Source organism: Dendrobates tinctorius, unplaced genomic scaffold (assembly GCF_039654945.1).
Source record: "Dendrobates tinctorius isolate UK_male_01 unplaced genomic scaffold, ASM3965494v1 ptg000070l, whole genome shotgun sequence".
Lineage (NCBI taxonomy): Eukaryota > Metazoa > Chordata > Amphibia > Anura > Dendrobatidae > Dendrobates > Dendrobates tinctorius.
Genome location: NW_027361738.1, coordinates 60,359,943 through 60,378,800, shown reverse-complemented (window position 1 = coordinate 60,378,800; position 18,858 = coordinate 60,359,943). Strand labels below are relative to the sequence as shown.

Genomic DNA, 18,858 nt, shown 5'->3' with positions numbered 1-18,858 from the left:
GGAGCGGGCTCAGGAGTTGAGTCTGCTCCCTGCAGCACCAGTCAATATAATAGAGGACATAAAGAGTCTAATAAAAACCTTACATACTCTTCACTGCCAGCAGCATCCCTCTAGTGTCCGCTCGGCAGTTATCGTGATGTCGCCCCGTTCCGTGGATTACTAATCACCAGTTACAACAATAACTGTCCCAAGTGACAAAAACCTACAACCAATTCAGTATGCATGAAATGCTCCTTTAAGGGATTGTACAGGACTAGAAAAACCTAATTGCTTTCTTTCAAAAACAGCACCACGCCTGTCCACAAAGTGTGTGGCACTGTAACTCTGCTCCATCGAAGTGAAAAGAGCGGCACTGTAGTACCGGACACAACCTACAGTCAGGTGTGGCGCTGTTTCTCAACCGAGGCAGAATTTTTTCACATTTTGTACATTTTAAATTCCTTCCCTGAGGGTGTGTGCACACGCTGCGGATTCTGCTGCGGATCTGCAGCGGTTTTTGTCCTGCGGATCTGCAGCAGTTTCTGCTGCGGTGTACAGTACCATAATATCCTATGGGAAATGGAAACCGCAGTGCAGACGGTGCAGATTTGCTGCTGTTTTCAATCCGCAGAAAGAAATGACATGTCAATTCTTTCTGCGGATTCTGCTGCGGTTTACCATCTCCTCCATTGTAGGGGTGATAAACCGCAGGGCAAAACAGCAGGCTAATCCGCAGGTCTTTGGACCTGCGGGTTTACATGCAGATTTTGCTAAATCCGCAGCGTGTGCACATACCCTTAAAGGGAATCTGTCACCCCATTTTTGGCCTATAAGATGCGGCCACCGCCATCAGGGACTTATCTAAAACATTCTGTAATGCTGTAGATAAGCCCCTGATGTAACCTGAAAGATAAGAAAAACTAGTTATATTATACTCACCGGGGGGCAGAGTCGGGTACGGTGGGTGTCAAGTCCGGCGCCTCCCATCTTCTAGCGATGACGTCCTCCTCCTTGCTTCTCCCTCGGCTCCGGCATCCTTTATCTGCCCTGTTGAGGGCAGAGTAAAGTACTGCAGTGCGCAGGAGCCGGGAAAGGTCAGAGAGGTCCTGCGCACTGCAGTACTCTGCTCTGCCCTCAACAGGGCAGATAAAGGGAGCCGAGGGAGTAGCAAGGAGGAGGATATCATCGTATGAAGATGGGAGGTGCCGGACTGGACAGCGACACCCATCGGACCGGACGCCGGGGTGAGTATAATCTAAGGGTACTGTGGCGCCCCTGAGGGTTCAGTCGCCATAGAGGTACTGCACCTCCTCCTGAGGTGTGGTACCCCACCATCCAGGTAAGGTGGAGACTCCTGACCACACTCCAACACCTGCATCCCACACACAACATAGTAGTGTAGCAAAGCACCCTTTGGTGGCTCCCTGCTTGGAACACGAAGCATGCTGGGAGGCGGGTGGAGTTAGTTGGCACCAAAAGAGCGGGAAGAGTTTAGGATTGGGTCAGTCTGACAGAGTCAGAGGAAGAGTGAAGATCCCCTGAGTGGGATGGATGAAGGAAGTGCTGCAGCCGACCTCAGTGACCTGGGTCCGTTGGCACAGGAAAGAGACGGAGAGGAGGACTAAGGATTAGGGTTAGAGTAGAACCCTTCTCAAGTTCACAGCGCAAGGCCGGGGTCTGGTCCCCGAGGTTGTATGGATACTAATGGTCCTGCAGCAGACACCGGAGGAATAGAAGTTGTCACCACTTTATTCCCACACAAGACTTGGGGGCACAACAGCAACGATAGTTAGCCGGACTTGGTAGCAAGGAGTCCCCGAAGCAGGCTACAGCTGTCTGCCGTACAAGTTCATAGGAACATCTGACAGGAGGAACTCCAGTGTAACTCAGTACTGAGAGTACTTCACTATAGGTGCAAAAGGGAGACGTTCAGAAAAGGCACTTATGTTGGCGGAGTGTTGGAACGGAGTACTTCATCTTGCCTGGAGGTTGGCTGGGCCCCTGACCTGGAGGACACAGCATGGATGCGGGCGCCTGTATGCACAACAGACTGAGTAAAGCTTTGGAACTACATGCCCTGGTGTTCTTCGCTTATTCCTGCGCCAACCTGCCCAGCACTGCTACAGCTATATGCTTAACACCACACCGCTCTCCTCACGATCTCTTCACCTACACTGCCCTGGGACTACAGCCCTACCTGTGGAGGGCCACACCATCATTGCTGGGCCACACCATCTGTCCCAGAGTATGTCTGCAGCGTCGGCTTAACATCTTCATTGCCGAACACCACAGGTGGCGTCACGAATCATCCACTAATAAACTTTAAGCATCATCCGCACACTCAACATTTTCCCCCTTTTACAATGGACGCCCAGGGCCACAGACCGGGTCACAGCTACCGTGACTACTCCCATTGAAATCCACCAGGCCTGGATCAGAGTACCCCGCCGCCCTGGGTGAGGGCGATTCAGTACCGTTACACATAGCGACGCTCCAGCGAGCCCAACGATACAACCTGATAAGGATCGCTGGCATGTCGCTAGTAAGCTGTGAAACAGGCAGATCTCCAATGACGCAGCAATGATCCGACAATCCGTATAACGACCTCGGCGGTTGTTGGGACCTTATCACACAGCAGCTTTTCTGACAACTCACGCCCCGAGTTCTGCGTCGTCGGCGTCAAACACAGTGATGCATGCTGGCCAGCGGGACGCCAACGATCAAAAAATGGCCTGGGACATTCGAGCACGATCAGCGATATCGCAGCGGGGGGGATGGTCGCCGCTATGTGTCACATGTAGAGAGAGATAGCTGGTGAGGTCGCTGTTGCGTCACAAAATCCGTGACGTTTCAGCAATCTCGCTAACAATCTCGTTATGCGAGACGGGGCCTTTACTCTTTTTTCTTATCTTTCAGTTTATATCGGGGGGCTTATCTACAGCATTACAGAATGCTGTAGATAAGCCCCCGATGGCGGTGCCAGCAACTGATAGGGATAAAATGGGGTGACAGAGTCCCTTTAACCCAAAACCTTATACAAGAGATATCAGTGCAATTATCAAGCAAATAACTTCTTTAGTGAGGAAGAGGACAGGCGCTCCAGTGCTGCCCTCTGGAAGTAGCAATGCTAAAAGTAAAAAATCTACCCCTTGAAGGGTCTTGACACATGACTTCGGATATTAAGCAAAACCAAAATTTTATTTGCAGATAAATGTTTTTGGGCTTTTTGCTTCTCATTAGTGCAACGTTATGTCCTATAGATGGCACTAGAGCTCCTGTCATCTTCCTCTGCACAGACTACTTGCATATATCCCAGGGAGCATTCCATGGCCAGTAAGTCTTCATACATCAGCTGGGCGCCCTGCCCTCCACAAGCTTTACCCTGCAGACCCTCGTAATATTATGTAACTGTGATTAAACCAGTAATAGATAAAGATTTATGGTAGTGATTTTTATATTCCTAATGATACTTAATCCATACTGACTGATGTATTGTACCCATATATGGATAGTGGCTACAAAGACAGAAGGCCGGTTGGATAGATGACACATTTTGCTTATCAGTTAAAGAAAAGTTCAGATATTATTAGAGAATGAGGAAAATGAGGAGAGTCAGAGACACAAGGGAAATGATAGGAGATAAATCAGGAGCTAATATAAGATACTCACACTCCACTAACTGTAACCCTCAGAGGAGTTCCGTGCGGCAGTTGCTTATACATCACCGGCACAACATTCCGTGACTTCATAATCCACAATCACCTGTAACTGGACTCAACTGGTTCTGGCCTTAAAGATAACCATTTTATTTTATTTCTATTTTTAATCATTCCATTGTATGCTTTTTCCTTTAATTTAGTATTATGACTTTTTTTGTGATTTTTTTTTTTAATTTGCTATTGAGTGAATACTATATCTATCCAGTCGTTGAATTACAAAGTTACAACATATTTGAGGCTTTACTATTACCAAATTCTATTGCCTTCATAAGTATGGTATTCTGTGTGAACAGTGTAACCCCAACCTGTAGCATTTCCAGGGGGCATCGCAAGTAACAAAATTAAAAAAAATATTAAATATGAAAATTCTAAAAATCACCCCTTTTCCTCCAAGAATAATTCAGAAATAGAAACAAAAAAACAAGCATATTTGGTATCACAACACATGGAAAAAGTCTGATCAAAACATTAAATTAATAAAGTCAAACCGTAAATGTCGTAATGAAATATATATATATTTTAAAAAATTTGAAACTAAGAATGGAGGTGTTTTTTTCGGGTCAGTGATAGTAAAACCCTTCTCAGGCACCGAGAGGTGGGCGTACCGAGCAGCGTGTTACAGGATCTTCTTTAAGACCCGATGTGACTGGCCAATCACAGTAATACCAATAGCCAACATGGCTATGGTATTACTGTCTGTGATGTTCCCAGGTCATGCTTACCACACTGTGAACAGCATAAAACTGGAAAAATAAATGTTGGAATTGCAATTCTTTCACGATTTCACTGCCCTTGGACCTTATGTCCCATTTTCCAGCACATGGTAGGTTAAAATAAATTAAAGTTATTCAACCTGCAACTCGCCTCGCAAAAAACAATCCCTCATACGGTTTCAATTGACGGAAAAGTAAATAAAAAGTTATGGTGCTTGGAAAAAGGGGAAGAAAAAGTATAAGAGCAAAAACTGAAGAAAAAAAAAAAAAAAAAAAAAAAAAAAAAAAAAAAAAAAAATCGCCCTTTTGGGAAGTGTAAGGCCGGGATCACACATGCGAGGAATATGGCCGAGTCTCGCATGCTAATACCTGGCACTCAGGAGCCGAGCATGCGGCTCCATGTATTGGAGACTCGGCCGTATTCCTCGCGTGTGATCCCGGCCTTGAAAGTGGACTGAATCCTTTAACAAAAAGAGAAAAAAAAAAACACTATAGGAAAGCCTGCTGGTCTCCTCTTCTAATTAAAATTGCTTTTGGTGCACACAACAGTCTACTATGTCCAGGAACTATCAGATTCTCATCCTTTCTAACTAACCATCAACTTCTTTTGAGTGGATGGTTCTTCTTCAGCAGCATTCTGCCAGCACTATATGGGCTGGAACTTCCAATACTTCCTGAAAGCCTCTCTGGGATCCATATTTAAATAATGTGTTTATGTATTATTACCAATGGTATTAAGCCACACACAATATTGCTCATCAGAAGTTTATTAATTTTTTACAGTCCAATACACACGTTAACTTAATATATTACACTCTAAAACGAATGGAACGCTTTTCATATTCGTCATACACAGTATGATCTCACTTTCCACAGTGTCTGATCACGGTCTGACTTCTTTCCCATCAGTTAGCGGTATTACCCTTCTACATGTCAGAGATGCGATCAACGCAGCCCAGATCATCGCCATCCACCATCATCCGTGAGGATGTACTACATGCACACTGAGACATAAATGTTACGTGTGAAATGTGATATATTATATTTCGGAACCTGCTCCTGTTCTACAATCATACGTTTTTTCGCAACCAGTTTTTATACATACAGCAGAAAAAACACAAAAATATACATCATAATACAAGCAGTGCTGAGGATAATGGATGTGTTCTCATATACATGATTATTAAGTGAGTAATTTAGGCTCCGTTCACACTGACGTTTTAATAGTTGTTTTTTGTGTCATCAGTTGGCTTTAGATCGCCTCCATTTGTGCTTTACTATTTTACTTTAAATTAAAAAAAAACAAAAAACTATGACATAGATATTTCACATATTTCTGATCTTCAAGGAATCTTATAATTCATTTATTTATTTATTTTTTTTATTCATAGAAGGGACCCATTACATGGCCAGAATTGTGGCATTAGATTAGCTAAAGGTCCGCCCAGACCGCAAATGTGTATAGGGACCTTAAAAATAGAAAATGCACCAATATAATCAAACCGTGTGATATATATTGGACCGTTTTAGTAAAACCAGACTCCTATTTTTATTTTTTTTTAAGAAAAAAAACATTTCCAAACATATTTAATGCACGGCCAATTTTTGAGAATTCAGCCCACACTTTGCGTTAGACATATTGATTCTTTTTTTTTTTTTAATAGCTTATTAGTATTTCTTTTATTTTACTTCACATTTCAAAAAAAACAAAACAAAAACATTTCTACCTCCTCTTGCTGGTGCTCAACTTTTTTTTTTTTTCTTTTTACACATGACTGCAGAATAAAGCTTCTTATAGGCAACAGCAAAAACACATAAGAACTGTCGTTAAAGTGGGATCCGTTTTAATCCGTTAATGTTGGAAATTCTGGTGCAGATGTGCGCCAAGCCGCATGTAAAGGAATAGATATTGTGCAAAAGTAGTAAAGTGTTGGGTACAGACTCAGTTTATTTTTCCTATATTCTGATTTCACACTTTTACCCCTTCGACACAAAGCAGCCATTCTTAAGTTTAATACAAAATATCAATGCAGAATGTAATCGACGTTCCTTCATTTCCTTCAGAGATCAGTCATTTTTCTCCTTTATTTACTGACATTCATAGTCCGCAGTAGGAGGCCCGCGCACAAGGTTAAAATATCCAGCAAGAGCGCCCAGGTCAATGGACAGAGATCGCTGTCTTCTCTGCAGCTCTGACTCCTCGCTTGTGTACAAAGAAGAATCTATACAAAAAAAAGGGTCGAAAGTAAAAATGGGGCTCAACAGAAACAGATGAAACTTTATCCATAATGATTAAAGTTGAGCTATAATCTGGCAATGAAGGTGTTACTGCAACGTATGGGGTTTTCCAGGCTGAGCGAAAATTTCTCCAATCACTCCAGTGACAGAGGATTGCAAAATCATGACAGTGTGCACTGCACAGCCCGGACTCCCCTCTATTGCCGGCTTTAGGGCTCATCATGTAGCCACAACTATGATTTGCATAATTGCAGTCACCAACCAATTTACTGCTCATCTGCTGCTTTCAGTAGAAGATTGAGAGAAGCAAGAAAAATATATAGTTAGCACATGACCGCCAGTATACAAATCATGGGCTGATATACCGCATGTGCAGCTGTACCAGGTCCCAGAGCTAGAGGGGGCCCCTGCAGGGCGTCTAATATTGAGGGCAATCTGGCCTTTGTATCCGGCCCCGAGGCTCCGGGGGGCCCCTGGCCAAATTGCCATCATGTGCAGCAGGCAGGAAGCGATCCCTGCAGCTCCGCTGCCTACAAGAGAAAATAGAGGCAGAGCTACAGCAACCCGTCCTGCCTGGTGCCAGCGCTTCCTCTCACATTTGCAGCAGCACCGCTGGATGACGTCATCATTCAGTGGCCGGCTGTGGCAGAGAGGAAGTGCGGGCGCCGGTGATGCTGCGGGAGTGCCTGCAGTGCGGACAGGTGAGAGGTGCTGCCTGTACATATATGTATGCGTGTGTGTGTAGAGATGAGTGGTGATTGTGTGGGTGTAGAGATGAGTGGTGGTGTGTGTGGGTGTAGAGATGAGTGGTGGTGTGTGTGGGTGTGCGTGCATGTGTATCGCTGTGGGAGAATGTGCAGACAGGTGAATGTTGCGGTTTTGTGTCTTTGTGTGTGTAGGTGGAGGAGAAGGCAATGATGCGGGTGATGGGGAGAAAGCAATGATGGGGATGGTGGGAGAGGAGGAAATGATGGAAGTGGTGGAAAGAGCAATGATGGGGGTGGGGGAGATGGCAATGTTGGTGGTAGTGGAAAAGACACTGAAGAGTGATGGAGAAGGAGGCAATGATAGGGGTGGTAGAGGAGAAGGCACTGAAGGAGGTGGTGGAGGAGAAGGCAATGATGAAGGTGGTGGGGGAGAGTGCAATGATGAAGGTGGTGGGGGAGAGTGCAATGATGATGGTGGTGGGGGAGAGTGCAATGATGATGGTGGTGGAAAAAGCAATTATGAGAGTGGTGAAATGGGCAATGATGGAGGTGGTGAAGAGGGAAATGATGAGGTGGGGGAGAGGACAATGAGAGGTGTGGGGGATTGGGATGGGAGGAAGGGGGACTTATAATGGACTTTGGAACAGGGGGAAGTGGAGGAAGACATTATCATCGCTTATTATGTCTAACACAGTCCCTTAGCATATAGTGTACTCACTAATTCTGTATATAACACCATCCCATCCTTAGTTACATAAATTCTTCTTTTGTTATGTATAACACGTCCCTTATTACGTACCATCCTCTCTAGTTCTATATGGTGCCATCCCTTATTATATAGCTTCCTCTGCTGTTATGTATAGTGCTGTCTCTTACATAGTGTATTCTTGTTAATTTCGTTATTCACAGCGCCCTCTTTTATTACACAGTCCCCTCTCTTTTTAGATATAAAAAGACTGCTGATGGAGGAGCCGGTGATCAAACGACCAGTCCATCAGCTCCTCAAGCAGATAAGAAGCTTTCCCATGCGCCATCAGCCATCATTGCATTATACAGCTAAGAGAGGACGGTGCGTAATAAAAAACAGGGCTCTATATAATCCGATATGTAAGGGACGGTACTGTACATAAGAGAGGGCATTGTATAATAGGGGATGGCAATATACATAATAAAGGAGACTATGTAATATATATACACACACGTATGTGTGGCTATATTAGGAAGGGGGCCCAGACACATTTCTTGCATAGGTGCCCCAAGATGTCAGTGTCCGCCCCTGATTCAAATCACATACATGTGGGAACATGCTGACCACCGAAGCTAGCAATAGAGGATAATCCAAGAGAGAATGCAGGAGTTAATCTCCTGCCAATCATATCTGCCTTCAGCTGCTGAAAGGCTGAAACCTTGTCCCTTGGGAAGAGATCTAGCATCGTTTGTCCTGCTGCAAGCATGGCAGAGAGGGGGGAGGCTGCCACCGCAAGCATGGTAGAGAGAGGGGAGGCTCCCGCCACAAGTATGGCAGAGAGAGGGGAGACTCCCACCGCACGCATGGCAGAGAGAGGGGAGGCTCCCGCCGCAAGTATGGTAGAGAGAGGGGAGGCTCCAACCGCACGCATGGCAGAGAGAGGGGAGGCTCCAACCGCACGCATGGCAGAGAGAGGGGAGGCTCCTGCCGCACGCATGGCAGAGAGAGGGGAAGCTCATGTGGCAAACATGGCAGAGAGGGGGGAGAGGTTCCTGCTGTCAACATGGCAATAAGGGAGGGGAGGCTCCTGCCACAAACATGGCAGAGAGGAGTGGGAGGCTCTGCTGCAAACATGGCAGAAAGCGGGGGAGGCTCCCGCCGCAAACATGGCAGAGAGCAGGAGAGGCTCCCACCGCAAGCATGGCAGAGAGGGGAGGCTCCCGCTGCACACGTGGCAGAAAGGGGAAGCTCATGGTGCAAACATGGCAGGTGGGGAGGCTCCTGCCGCAAACAGGGTAGAGGGGGGCAGGCTCTGCTGCAAACATAGCAGGGGGGGGAGCTCCTGCTGCAAACATGGCAGAGAGGTTTATGGTGCAAACATGGCAGAGAGGGGAGGCTCAGAGTGCAATCAGCATAATCAAACAGATTTTCTTGCATGAGAGAAGACTGGTTCTATAACTCTAGCCCTAGACTCTCTCACCCCACAAAGACTTTCTACAAGGAAGTGAAATCCTCAGGTGCAAACAAAGACAAGGATTTCTGCAATGTCTTGATATGGGAGTTACCAGCAGCATAACCAACATTTTCAGAAAAAATTGGCTTTGTATCACACTATGATGGTTATAAAAAACAAAACAATTTATTTCTGTTGTATCTGATACAATCATTCTTTACTTCCCTCAGAGCTTCCAGTAATACTACATGTGAATCTGTCAGACATGCGCCTGATAAGAATAGATAGAGGAAGTTGTGCCTGCAAGTTCCTCTTTTCAGGCTTCACAAAATCCACTCAGGGGAGCAGTTCTCCATTTCGGTTACAAAGACTTAATATAAAAGTGGAAAATTTAGTTTCTGGTGGGAAAGATCAAGGACGAGTCCCCAGGAAATATACAAATATCTTTTCTACCCCTGTAAGTGATGTGACCTATTTTGATGGCACAAGTTGAGGCGATGCTCACACAGGTGTTATTTTGGTCCTAGTACTGCCCGTAAAAAAAAAATGGGACACAACAGGGCCAGCACTAGGACCAATGTTAGTGAATTGGGCTATTCAGGTGAATAATAAACGGTCAGCTCACCCCTCCAACATCCAGGAGCGCGAGCACGGAAGATCTGCAGTGCAGCAGGATTAGTAATCGATAGCAGAGGGAATCCAGCTCTTGGTTCCTTAGAAATTCATCTTTTATTGGAGTAAAATAGTCTATTTAAAATCCAGCTTGATAATTACAGCATCGTGTCACCAACATCCCCAAGGATACATAATCAGACGCGTTTCGAGCTTAAAGAATATTCAATGAATAAGAGCCTTCAAGCTCGAAACGCGTTTGCTTATGCATCCCTGGGGATGTTGGTGACACGATGCTGTAATTATGAATTTGCATTTTAAATAAACTATTTTACTCCAATAAAAGATGAATTTCTAAGGAATCAAGAGCTGGATTCACTCTATCGATTATTCAGGTGAGTGTTTTATCCCACTGTCTGAATCTGAAGGTGAAAAAAAAATGGCAGCATCCACCAATTTCTTCCATATCGCCTATTCAAGTCTATGGGTGTGCAGAAAAAAAATAAAAAAAAAAAAAAAGATCCATGCACAGCATCCATATAGCAGCCATTTTATTTTTTACAGATACATTGCAATTCTATAAAACAGGAAACAGTCTGGTAAATTATTGATTTCTAAAAACCAATTGCACATAGATGACAAGTGATTTAAAAAAAAAAAAAAAAAAAAAAATCAAGAATTTTCTGGAAAAAAAAAAAAAAAAAAAAAAAAAAAAAAAAAATCGACATACAAATTAATATCAATTTCTATCCCCATCTCCTTTAGGGCGGGGTCACGCGACCATTTTCTCTCCATCCGATTATTGTGATCAGAGCGGCATCGGTTTTACTTGGACGTGGAGAGGAAAAAAAAAAGTTTCTCAACCTTCTCCTATGTGACAGTCCATGAAAATCAGACAGCATTCAGAGCGTGGTCCGATGTTTTTCTCTAACCCATAAACTTGCATTGATCCACCACTCAGATCAAAATCGGGACAGGTCTCTAGTTTTTTTCCCTTGGCCCACTCAGTCCGATGAAACAAAAAAAAAAAAAAAAAAAAAAAAACGGACAGGTGCACTGCCCCATAGAATATCATGAGTACAAGTGAAAACCACAGATTATCATGGACAAGGGTTATTGGTTGGGAGCCATTTGGAAAAGTCAAACATTTTGCAAAATTTTGTTTTGCAGTTATTCCTCCTTTCCTAGGAAGCACAACCCAAAACGTGTTTCCACTTCATCAATCTTGGAACCGGAAGGGCTAGAAGAACTAATGTGTGGATATTTACAGACACAATGCAGAAAGAAAAATAGTGACATTTTGTACCTGCAATGTTTTCAGGGAGCTCAACCTCCTTTTTCAGCAATCTCTTCCTTTCCAGCAGTGCTGTGTCCAGGCTCTGGCAGCGAGGCTGGTCCTCGGGGGCTGGGTTCAGGGCCTCGTGTTTCAGTAGGTTTGCCGCAGTAGGTCGCTGAGTTGGATTCTTATCCAGCACTGACGTCAAAAAGTCTCGCATGACGGGACTGCAGTCTTCCGCAATGTCCTCTAATGGGGGAGCTTGTTTGTGTATCTGGATTAAAATATTGAATATTAGAAATTAGATTTCACCTCCAGGATGTATTTTAGGATTTTTTGTGTTTCTATAAACATATACATAGTATTTTGCACAATTCAAAAGGTTACAAAACATTTTCCAAGCAAAGAATTTTTGCAGCAGCAGCTTGCATGAAAAGACTGAGTGATCTCTACAGGGCGAACAGAGAACCTCCAAAAACAGGTAGCATCGTGCATTATGATGAGGGCCCGTATATTTGGGACCCTCTTCTGTCTGTGTGCGTTCCTGGATCTCCGCATTGGAATGGAACATGTGAATGAAACTATGGCTTGGAGTATATGCCCCAAATCTGACCAACAATACTTATTCTACTCACATAGCGCCATTTATTTCACAGCGCTTTACAGACTATTTTAAATCCAAACTCAGCAATCTCCTCTCACAATTGTACAACAGCAGAAATTAGGCTAAGTTTACAATGGAACATTATTAATAAAAAAACAAAAACTAAAAACTTAGAAAAGTAAACGTTTTTGAAAAACTCATTAAATATTAATTGAAGCAAAAAATAACTTACAATATACAGATAAGAGGGGTATGCTGATCGCGGATATCGCTTCACCCAGGGAGGATTTCCTGTCTGCATGTGAATGATTGTAGCGCCCATACTATAAATATCAGCTTTAGTTGAATGTCCTCTGCAGAGAACGACTTCAGGGCTCATGTAAAACTGCAAGAAACAAATGGCTGATAAATATCTACTGCATATATATATTATATACACACACATACACTGTATGTACACACACACACACACACACACACACACACACACACACACACACCCCCCCACCATCTAACCACATTACTCAAAATCATTTAATGTCTTATGCAGAACGACCACAAACAAATTGCAAAATATGTGACACAGGAACAGCCTTAATTTAACTTACGGTATATGAAGAGCATTAAATTAAAAATATAATCATTTTCTAACTTGCACTATACGTAAAGTACAAAAAAAAAAAATTGTAACTTTGTAAGGCTAGTTTCACACTAGCGCTTTTGAGCGAAGCAACGGCCTGCGCACCGCCGCCGCTAAGCCCCGCCCCTGCCGCGCCTCCTCCGGTAGCTCTGCCTACCGGCGCATGACGCTGCATGCGTCCACTATCACTGGGGGCGCAGGCCATGCACAGTATGCGTTTGGCGGCGCATACGCCTCTTTGACGGTGCGCCGAGCACAACCAAACTGCAGCAGGTTGCGTTTGGCGCAGGTCAGCGCACCGTCAAAAAGGCGCATGCGCCGCCAAACGCATACTGCGCACGGCCTGCGCCCCCAGTGATAAAGATGGGGGACGCAGGACGCATGCAGCGTCATGCGCCGGTAGGCGGAGCTACCGGCGGAGGCGCGGCAGGAGGCGGGGCTTAGCTGCGGCCGTGCGCAGGCCATCGCTGCGCTCAAAAGCGCTAGTGTGAAACTAGCCTAAATGCTGCAAAATGGCAGCTGGGGACAAGTGCTGGATGGAGCATATGCATGTGTGTTACCGAGGTGTCTAGCCTCGATGATGTAACACTTGGAGAGAAGGCTCCAGCACCAAGGCTGTGTGCCCACGTTGCGTTTTTTATGTGTTTCCGCCGTGTTTTTGCCGCAGTGGAAACGCATAAAAACTGCCAATAAAACGCATCCCCATGCAATTGTGGCACCCCTGAGGCTCAGTCGCCACAGAGGTACTGCACCTCCTCCTGAGGTGTGGTGCCCCACCATCCAGGCAAGTTGGAGGCTCCTGACCACGCTCCAACACTCGCACCCCACACAACAGAGTAGCTCAGCAAAGTCACATTGCGGCTCCCTGCTTGGAGTGTAGCAGAGCACCTTTGGTGGCTCCCTGCTTGGAACACGAAACGTGCTGGGAGGCGGGTGGAGTTGAGAATACATAAAAGAGCGGGAATGTTTAGGATTACAGGTCAGTCAGTCAGTAGGTCAGTCTGAGAGAGGAAGCCACTGAGAGGAGTGAGGAAAGAAGATCCCTGAGAGAGGGATGGAGGAAGGAGGTGCTGCAGCTGCCTCAGTGACCTGGGTCTGCTGACACGGGAAAGGAAAGAAGGAGAAAGACATTGAACTGAAGCCTGAGCTTCCATAAGAAAGAAAGACAAGTACAGAACGTAGGAGTAAAAGGGAACACAGAGGACATGGGTTAGAGGAAGAACCCTGCCTAGAAGTTCTAAGCGCAAGGCCGGGGCCCGGTCCCCGAGGTTGTATGGACACTAATGGTTCTGCAGCAGACACCGGTGGAGTAGTGGGCTGTAAATGCACTACTCCCATCTAAGACTTGGGGCACAACAGCAACTTGGATAGTGAGCCGGGACTCCGGAGTAAGGAGTCCCCGAAGCAGGTTACAGCTGTCTGCCATACAAGGAAGGTTCATGGGAACATCTGTCAGGAGTAACTCCAGTGTAACTCAGTACTAGGAGATCTTCACACTTAAGGGCGCTATAAGAGAAGATGTTCAGAAAGGTACATGTTGGCAGAGCGTTGGAAGGAAGCATTCCATTTTGCCTGGAGGTTGACTGAGTCCCTGACCCGGAGGACACGGCACGGAGGCAGGCACCTGTGTGTACTACAGACTGTGAGTAAAGCTTTGGAACTACAAGCCCTGGTGTCCTCCATTCATTCTTGCGCCAATGCACCCAGCACCGCTACATCTGGGTACCAGCTTCTACACCGCTTGTGCCTTTCCTCTTCCCCTACATCTACACTGCCCTGGGGCTACAGCTCCTCCTGTGTGGAGCTTCACCATCTTTGGTGCAACACACCACCAGCCCCAGAGGATCTGCATGCAGCGTTGGCCTAACATCTCACTTGCCGAACACCACAGGTGGCGTCACAAACTATTCCATTCACTACATTCTACCATCCAATTTCCCCCATTGATTGGGCGCCCAGGGCCACGGACCGGGTCGCCGCTGCTGTGACACATCCCGCCGACACCGGCCCGGTACCGAGTACCCCAAAGCCCTGGGAGGGCGACTCACAAACCTATGGGATTCTGCAGTTGCTGTGTCAATGCTGCGTATTTTACCGCTGTGGAATCACATATCTGTAAAATCCGCAGCATGTTCATTATTTCTGTGGAATCGCGGCGATTCCGCCGCCGTACGATTGCATTGAAACGCTCACTTTACGCATGTGGCTATGCCCACCATGCGTAAAGTGAGCGCTTCATGGAGGGAGGCAGGGAGCTGTGGAAATTTCCGCAGCATTTCTGCAACGTGGACACATAGCCTAATAGTGCTGACAAATTTGTATAATGGGCCTAGATTTTGGGCCCAGATTTTAGGAGCAGCTGGGAGAGTTAGGTGGGGACTGGCCGTTCCCATATCGCCAGTTTAGGTCTGGCAGCCAATATAAAAGGTCAGCTGAGCTGCTCCATAGTTGCCCGAGTGTAGAGGTGGAAAGGAAACACCTCTGATATGCTAGTCAGACTGTCAGAAGCTGACCAAGTATAGGCCTGTGTTGCTGGCGAGTCTCAACCAGTGACAAGATGTATGGATTGTACAGAAAGGTCAGTGTTTTTTTGTGTTGTTCCAGTACACACAAAAGGAAATAAACATGTGCATAACAAATCAAGTGTAATTGCAACAATTTTCTGGGAGAAATACTTCATTTTCTGAAAACATTTCACGGGTGCAAATACTTTCGGCCATGACTGTAGCTATAAGAGGGCTTGTTTTTTGCAGGACGAGTTGTACTTTTGAATGACACCATTGATTTAGTGTACTGAAAAACAGGAAAAAAAAAAAAAATTACAAGTGTTGTGAAATTGCAAAAAAAAAAAAAAAAAGTGCAATTCCACAATTGCTTTTAGGATTTTTTGCTAATATGTTCACTACATGGTAAAACTGACCTGGCAGTATGATTCCCCAGGTCAGTACGAGTACGCCGTTACCAAACACGTGTAGTTTATTATGTAAGTGGTGAAAAAAAATTACAAGATTCGTATAAAAAGTTTTTGTATTTGTGCCCATTTTCCGAGACCTGTAGTGTCTCCATTTTTTCAGCATCTGTGGCTGTGTGATCGCTTATTTTTTGTGCCCTTAGATGATGACTTTATGGATACCATTTTGGGGTAAATACAATGTTTCGATTGCCTCTTATTGCAATGTTGCATCAGTAAAAAACAAATTCTTGCTTTCTTTTCTTTTTTTGTTTTTATTGATCTGATTTTAGATTTTGAAAGATCGGACATTTCTGAATGCAGTGATACAAATTGTATTTTTTTATTATGTTTTTATATTCAGTGGGGCAAAAGGGGAGTGATTTGAACGTGTGTTTTTTTTACATTTTGATATTTTTCAAAATTTTTTTTTTTTTACTTTATTTAATATTCCCCTTAGAAGACTTCAAGCTGCGATCATCCAATTGCCTGTGAAAGAAACCAAAATTTTCTATGAACGACGGCCACGAGGTGGCGCTCACAGTAGTATCGCAATGACAGGCATGGGGGTCATCAACGCATCCCCAGCTGTCATGGTGCCCTGCAATCAGGAGCTTCCGACTTCTGCCTGTTAAATCCCGGTATCAGAGATTAAGATTAAATCAATGGTCATGTGCGGGGAAAGATGCGAGCTCAGCGTCGGAGCATGCAAAGTCAGCGACACATGACATGAATGTGTCAGCAAGATCAACTCCTCCACCTAAACCACATACATGGCCATGCAGATCTATGAAAACTAAATCCATGGACATGGTTATATCTTCCATCTGTTACTGCATTCGCAAGATATTAGCACTTTTATTCAAATGTAAATGTGGCGTTAAGTGCTCCAGGTGTGGCAAAGCACTTCCCGAGGGGTTGTCTCCCAAAGTGGTTTTCCTCGCCCAGTATGAGCCTCTTCAGCCTGATTGATTGTTCACTGCCTGGTTTCATTGTCTGGCACCTGTCATCACATAGGCAGTGAGCAATCACAGAGTTAAGAGGCTGTTTCTGCACGGAGATAAGTCCTGATGAAGTAGAGGTGGGAAGTGCTCTCTCACGCCAAGAGCTCTTAATGTCATTTTTGCATATCAATTAAAATGCTGACTTTTGGGGAAGTTAGCAACAAGTAGTAGATATAAAAAGGTGACAATAGATTTAGCCTTCAAAAACCAGTCTGCCCATATAGGCATTTGGGGACGGGATTACCTTACTGACAGATTTACATAAATGTAGCTTTAAACTTTAATAAATGTTGTAATTTGGTATGCAATGTAAGGAGGTCAGTAATATAACGTATATAAAAAGCTATATTGGGCATGGGGGGGGGGGGGGGGGGGGTCAGAAGATACAACTGTCTGCCAAATATCATCTTGGCATTGGCATGTCGTCTGCCCCTGTCTTCACTCCCCTGATTGATGTACTCTATTCTTGGTCTGTATAAGGGAGGATACATTCCATCCTGTAATAGACAGAATTCTATCCTGTGTATATGTTCTATCCTAATATCAAGTCTTCAATCTGGAGAGCAAAATATAATCATTTTTTTGGTACTTTTTCTGCTGCTGTGCATATCACAATGCATGTAAGGGCTCTTTCATATGTCCATGTCTCCAGTACATGTGGTGACAGTTTTCACACGTACCGGAGACACATACTCACATAGAACCATTGAAATGAATGGGTATGTGCACATGTCAAAACACGCTGACATGTCCATTTTTTGCCATCAGCACAGACGTCAAAACGTCCATCACACGTGCACATGGAGAACACACATTGAAGTCCTCCATGTGACACGCATCGGCACCGGGGAAGAAGCTCTACAGTAATCGCTGTTTGCCGGCGACAGGTGCTGAAGACGGCTGTCATCATTCTCTCCTGCTGTGCCGGCAATCTGCGTGATCAGAGGAGAATGATGAGCGCTATGTTAAAGTCCGAACGACAGCAGGTGGTGGCTTTTGGGACTCTTACCCCCATCATCCGACATCTACTGCCGCTAATAACAGTAGGTGCGAATGATCGGGGTATTCCACAGCCCCCACCTGCTGTCTTTCTGACTTTATTATAACACTCATCATTCTCCTCTGATGGCCAGCAGAGCAGGGGAGAATGAGGAGAGCCAGCTTCAGCACCAGCTGCCGGGGAACAGCGCTTACTGTAGCGCTTCTTCCCCGGCGGCTGTCGGTGTGCTACTGATGCGGCACACGGTTGCCACACACGGACATCTCCAGTACTGGTTTTTCTGGTACCGGAAATAAACGGACGTATGAAAGTGACCTAAACCAGACTAAACCCAAAAGTGGAAGGAGGAAAGTCGGAACCTGGAGCTGTGAGAAGCACCTAGTATTCCTTCCTTCCATGCTTAATATGATTTCCCATCTTTTAGGTATACAGCAGTGCCCCGGCCCACACATCTGATGACTATCCGGTATTTTCTCAGGCATCACCCAGAGATAATTACCTCCGTTCCCCTCAGGTCTTTTGGGTAATACAGATCACCAGTCATCTGAATGCTGAGGCCAAAATCCACCAGGACAGCTTTGGTCGACATGAACACAATGTTGCTGGCTGGAAGGGAAGAAAGAGGAGTTTTAGGTGGAAGTTAGATTTAGATACTATTGTGTATGTATACGATCACCCAAAAGTTGATGGCATATATAATATACACAAACACACACGGTGAGGAAAATAAGTATTTGATATGCTGCTGATTTTGCACATTTTCCCACCTACAAAGAATGGAGAGGTCTGTAATGTTTATCGTATCTAAGCTTCACCTGTGAGACAGAATCTAAAAATAAAACAACTGAAAATCACATTGTATGATTTTTAAATAATTAAATTGAATTTTATTGTATGATAAGTATTTCATCACCTATCAACCAGCAAGAATTCTGGTTCTCACAGACCTGTTAGTTTTTTTTTTTTTAAGAAGCCCTTCCACTCTGCACTCATTACCTGTATTAATTGCACCTGTCTGAACTCGTTATCAGTATAAAAAGACCCCTGTCCACACAATCACATTCCAACCTCGTCACCATGGCCAAGTCCAAAGAGCTGTCTAAGGACACCAGGGACAAAATAGTAGACCTGCACAAGGCTGGAATGGGCTACAGGACAATAGGTAAGCAGCTTGGTGAGAAGGCAACAACTGTTGGCACAATTATTAGAAAAGAGAAGAAACACAAGATGACTGTCAATCTTCCTCGGTCTGAGGCACCATGCAAAATCTCACCT

At 44.9% G+C, this 18,858-nt stretch overlaps 1 protein-coding gene across 2 annotated transcripts in view; it reads right to left on the bottom strand.

The window, feature by feature from the left end:
• Positions 1-5,162: 5,162 nt before the first annotated feature.
• The window catches only part of MAP3K8 (mitogen-activated protein kinase kinase kinase 8), a 41,366-nt gene continuing 27,670 nt past the window's right edge, over positions 5,163-18,858 (bottom strand). For both annotated transcript variants that reach the window (XM_073581714.1, XM_073581712.1), the window contains exons 5-8: positions 18,083-18,189; positions 12,222-12,374; positions 11,416-11,659; positions 5,163-6,633 (exon numbers count right to left, since the gene is read on the bottom strand). In XM_073581714.1, coding sequence (XP_073437815.1) covers positions 6,500-6,633; positions 11,416-11,659; positions 12,222-12,374; positions 18,083-18,189 — 638 coding nt within the window. In that variant the 3' untranslated portion in view covers positions 5,163-6,499. The remainder of the gene's footprint in view (positions 6,634-11,415; positions 11,660-12,221; positions 12,375-18,082; positions 18,190-18,858) is intronic.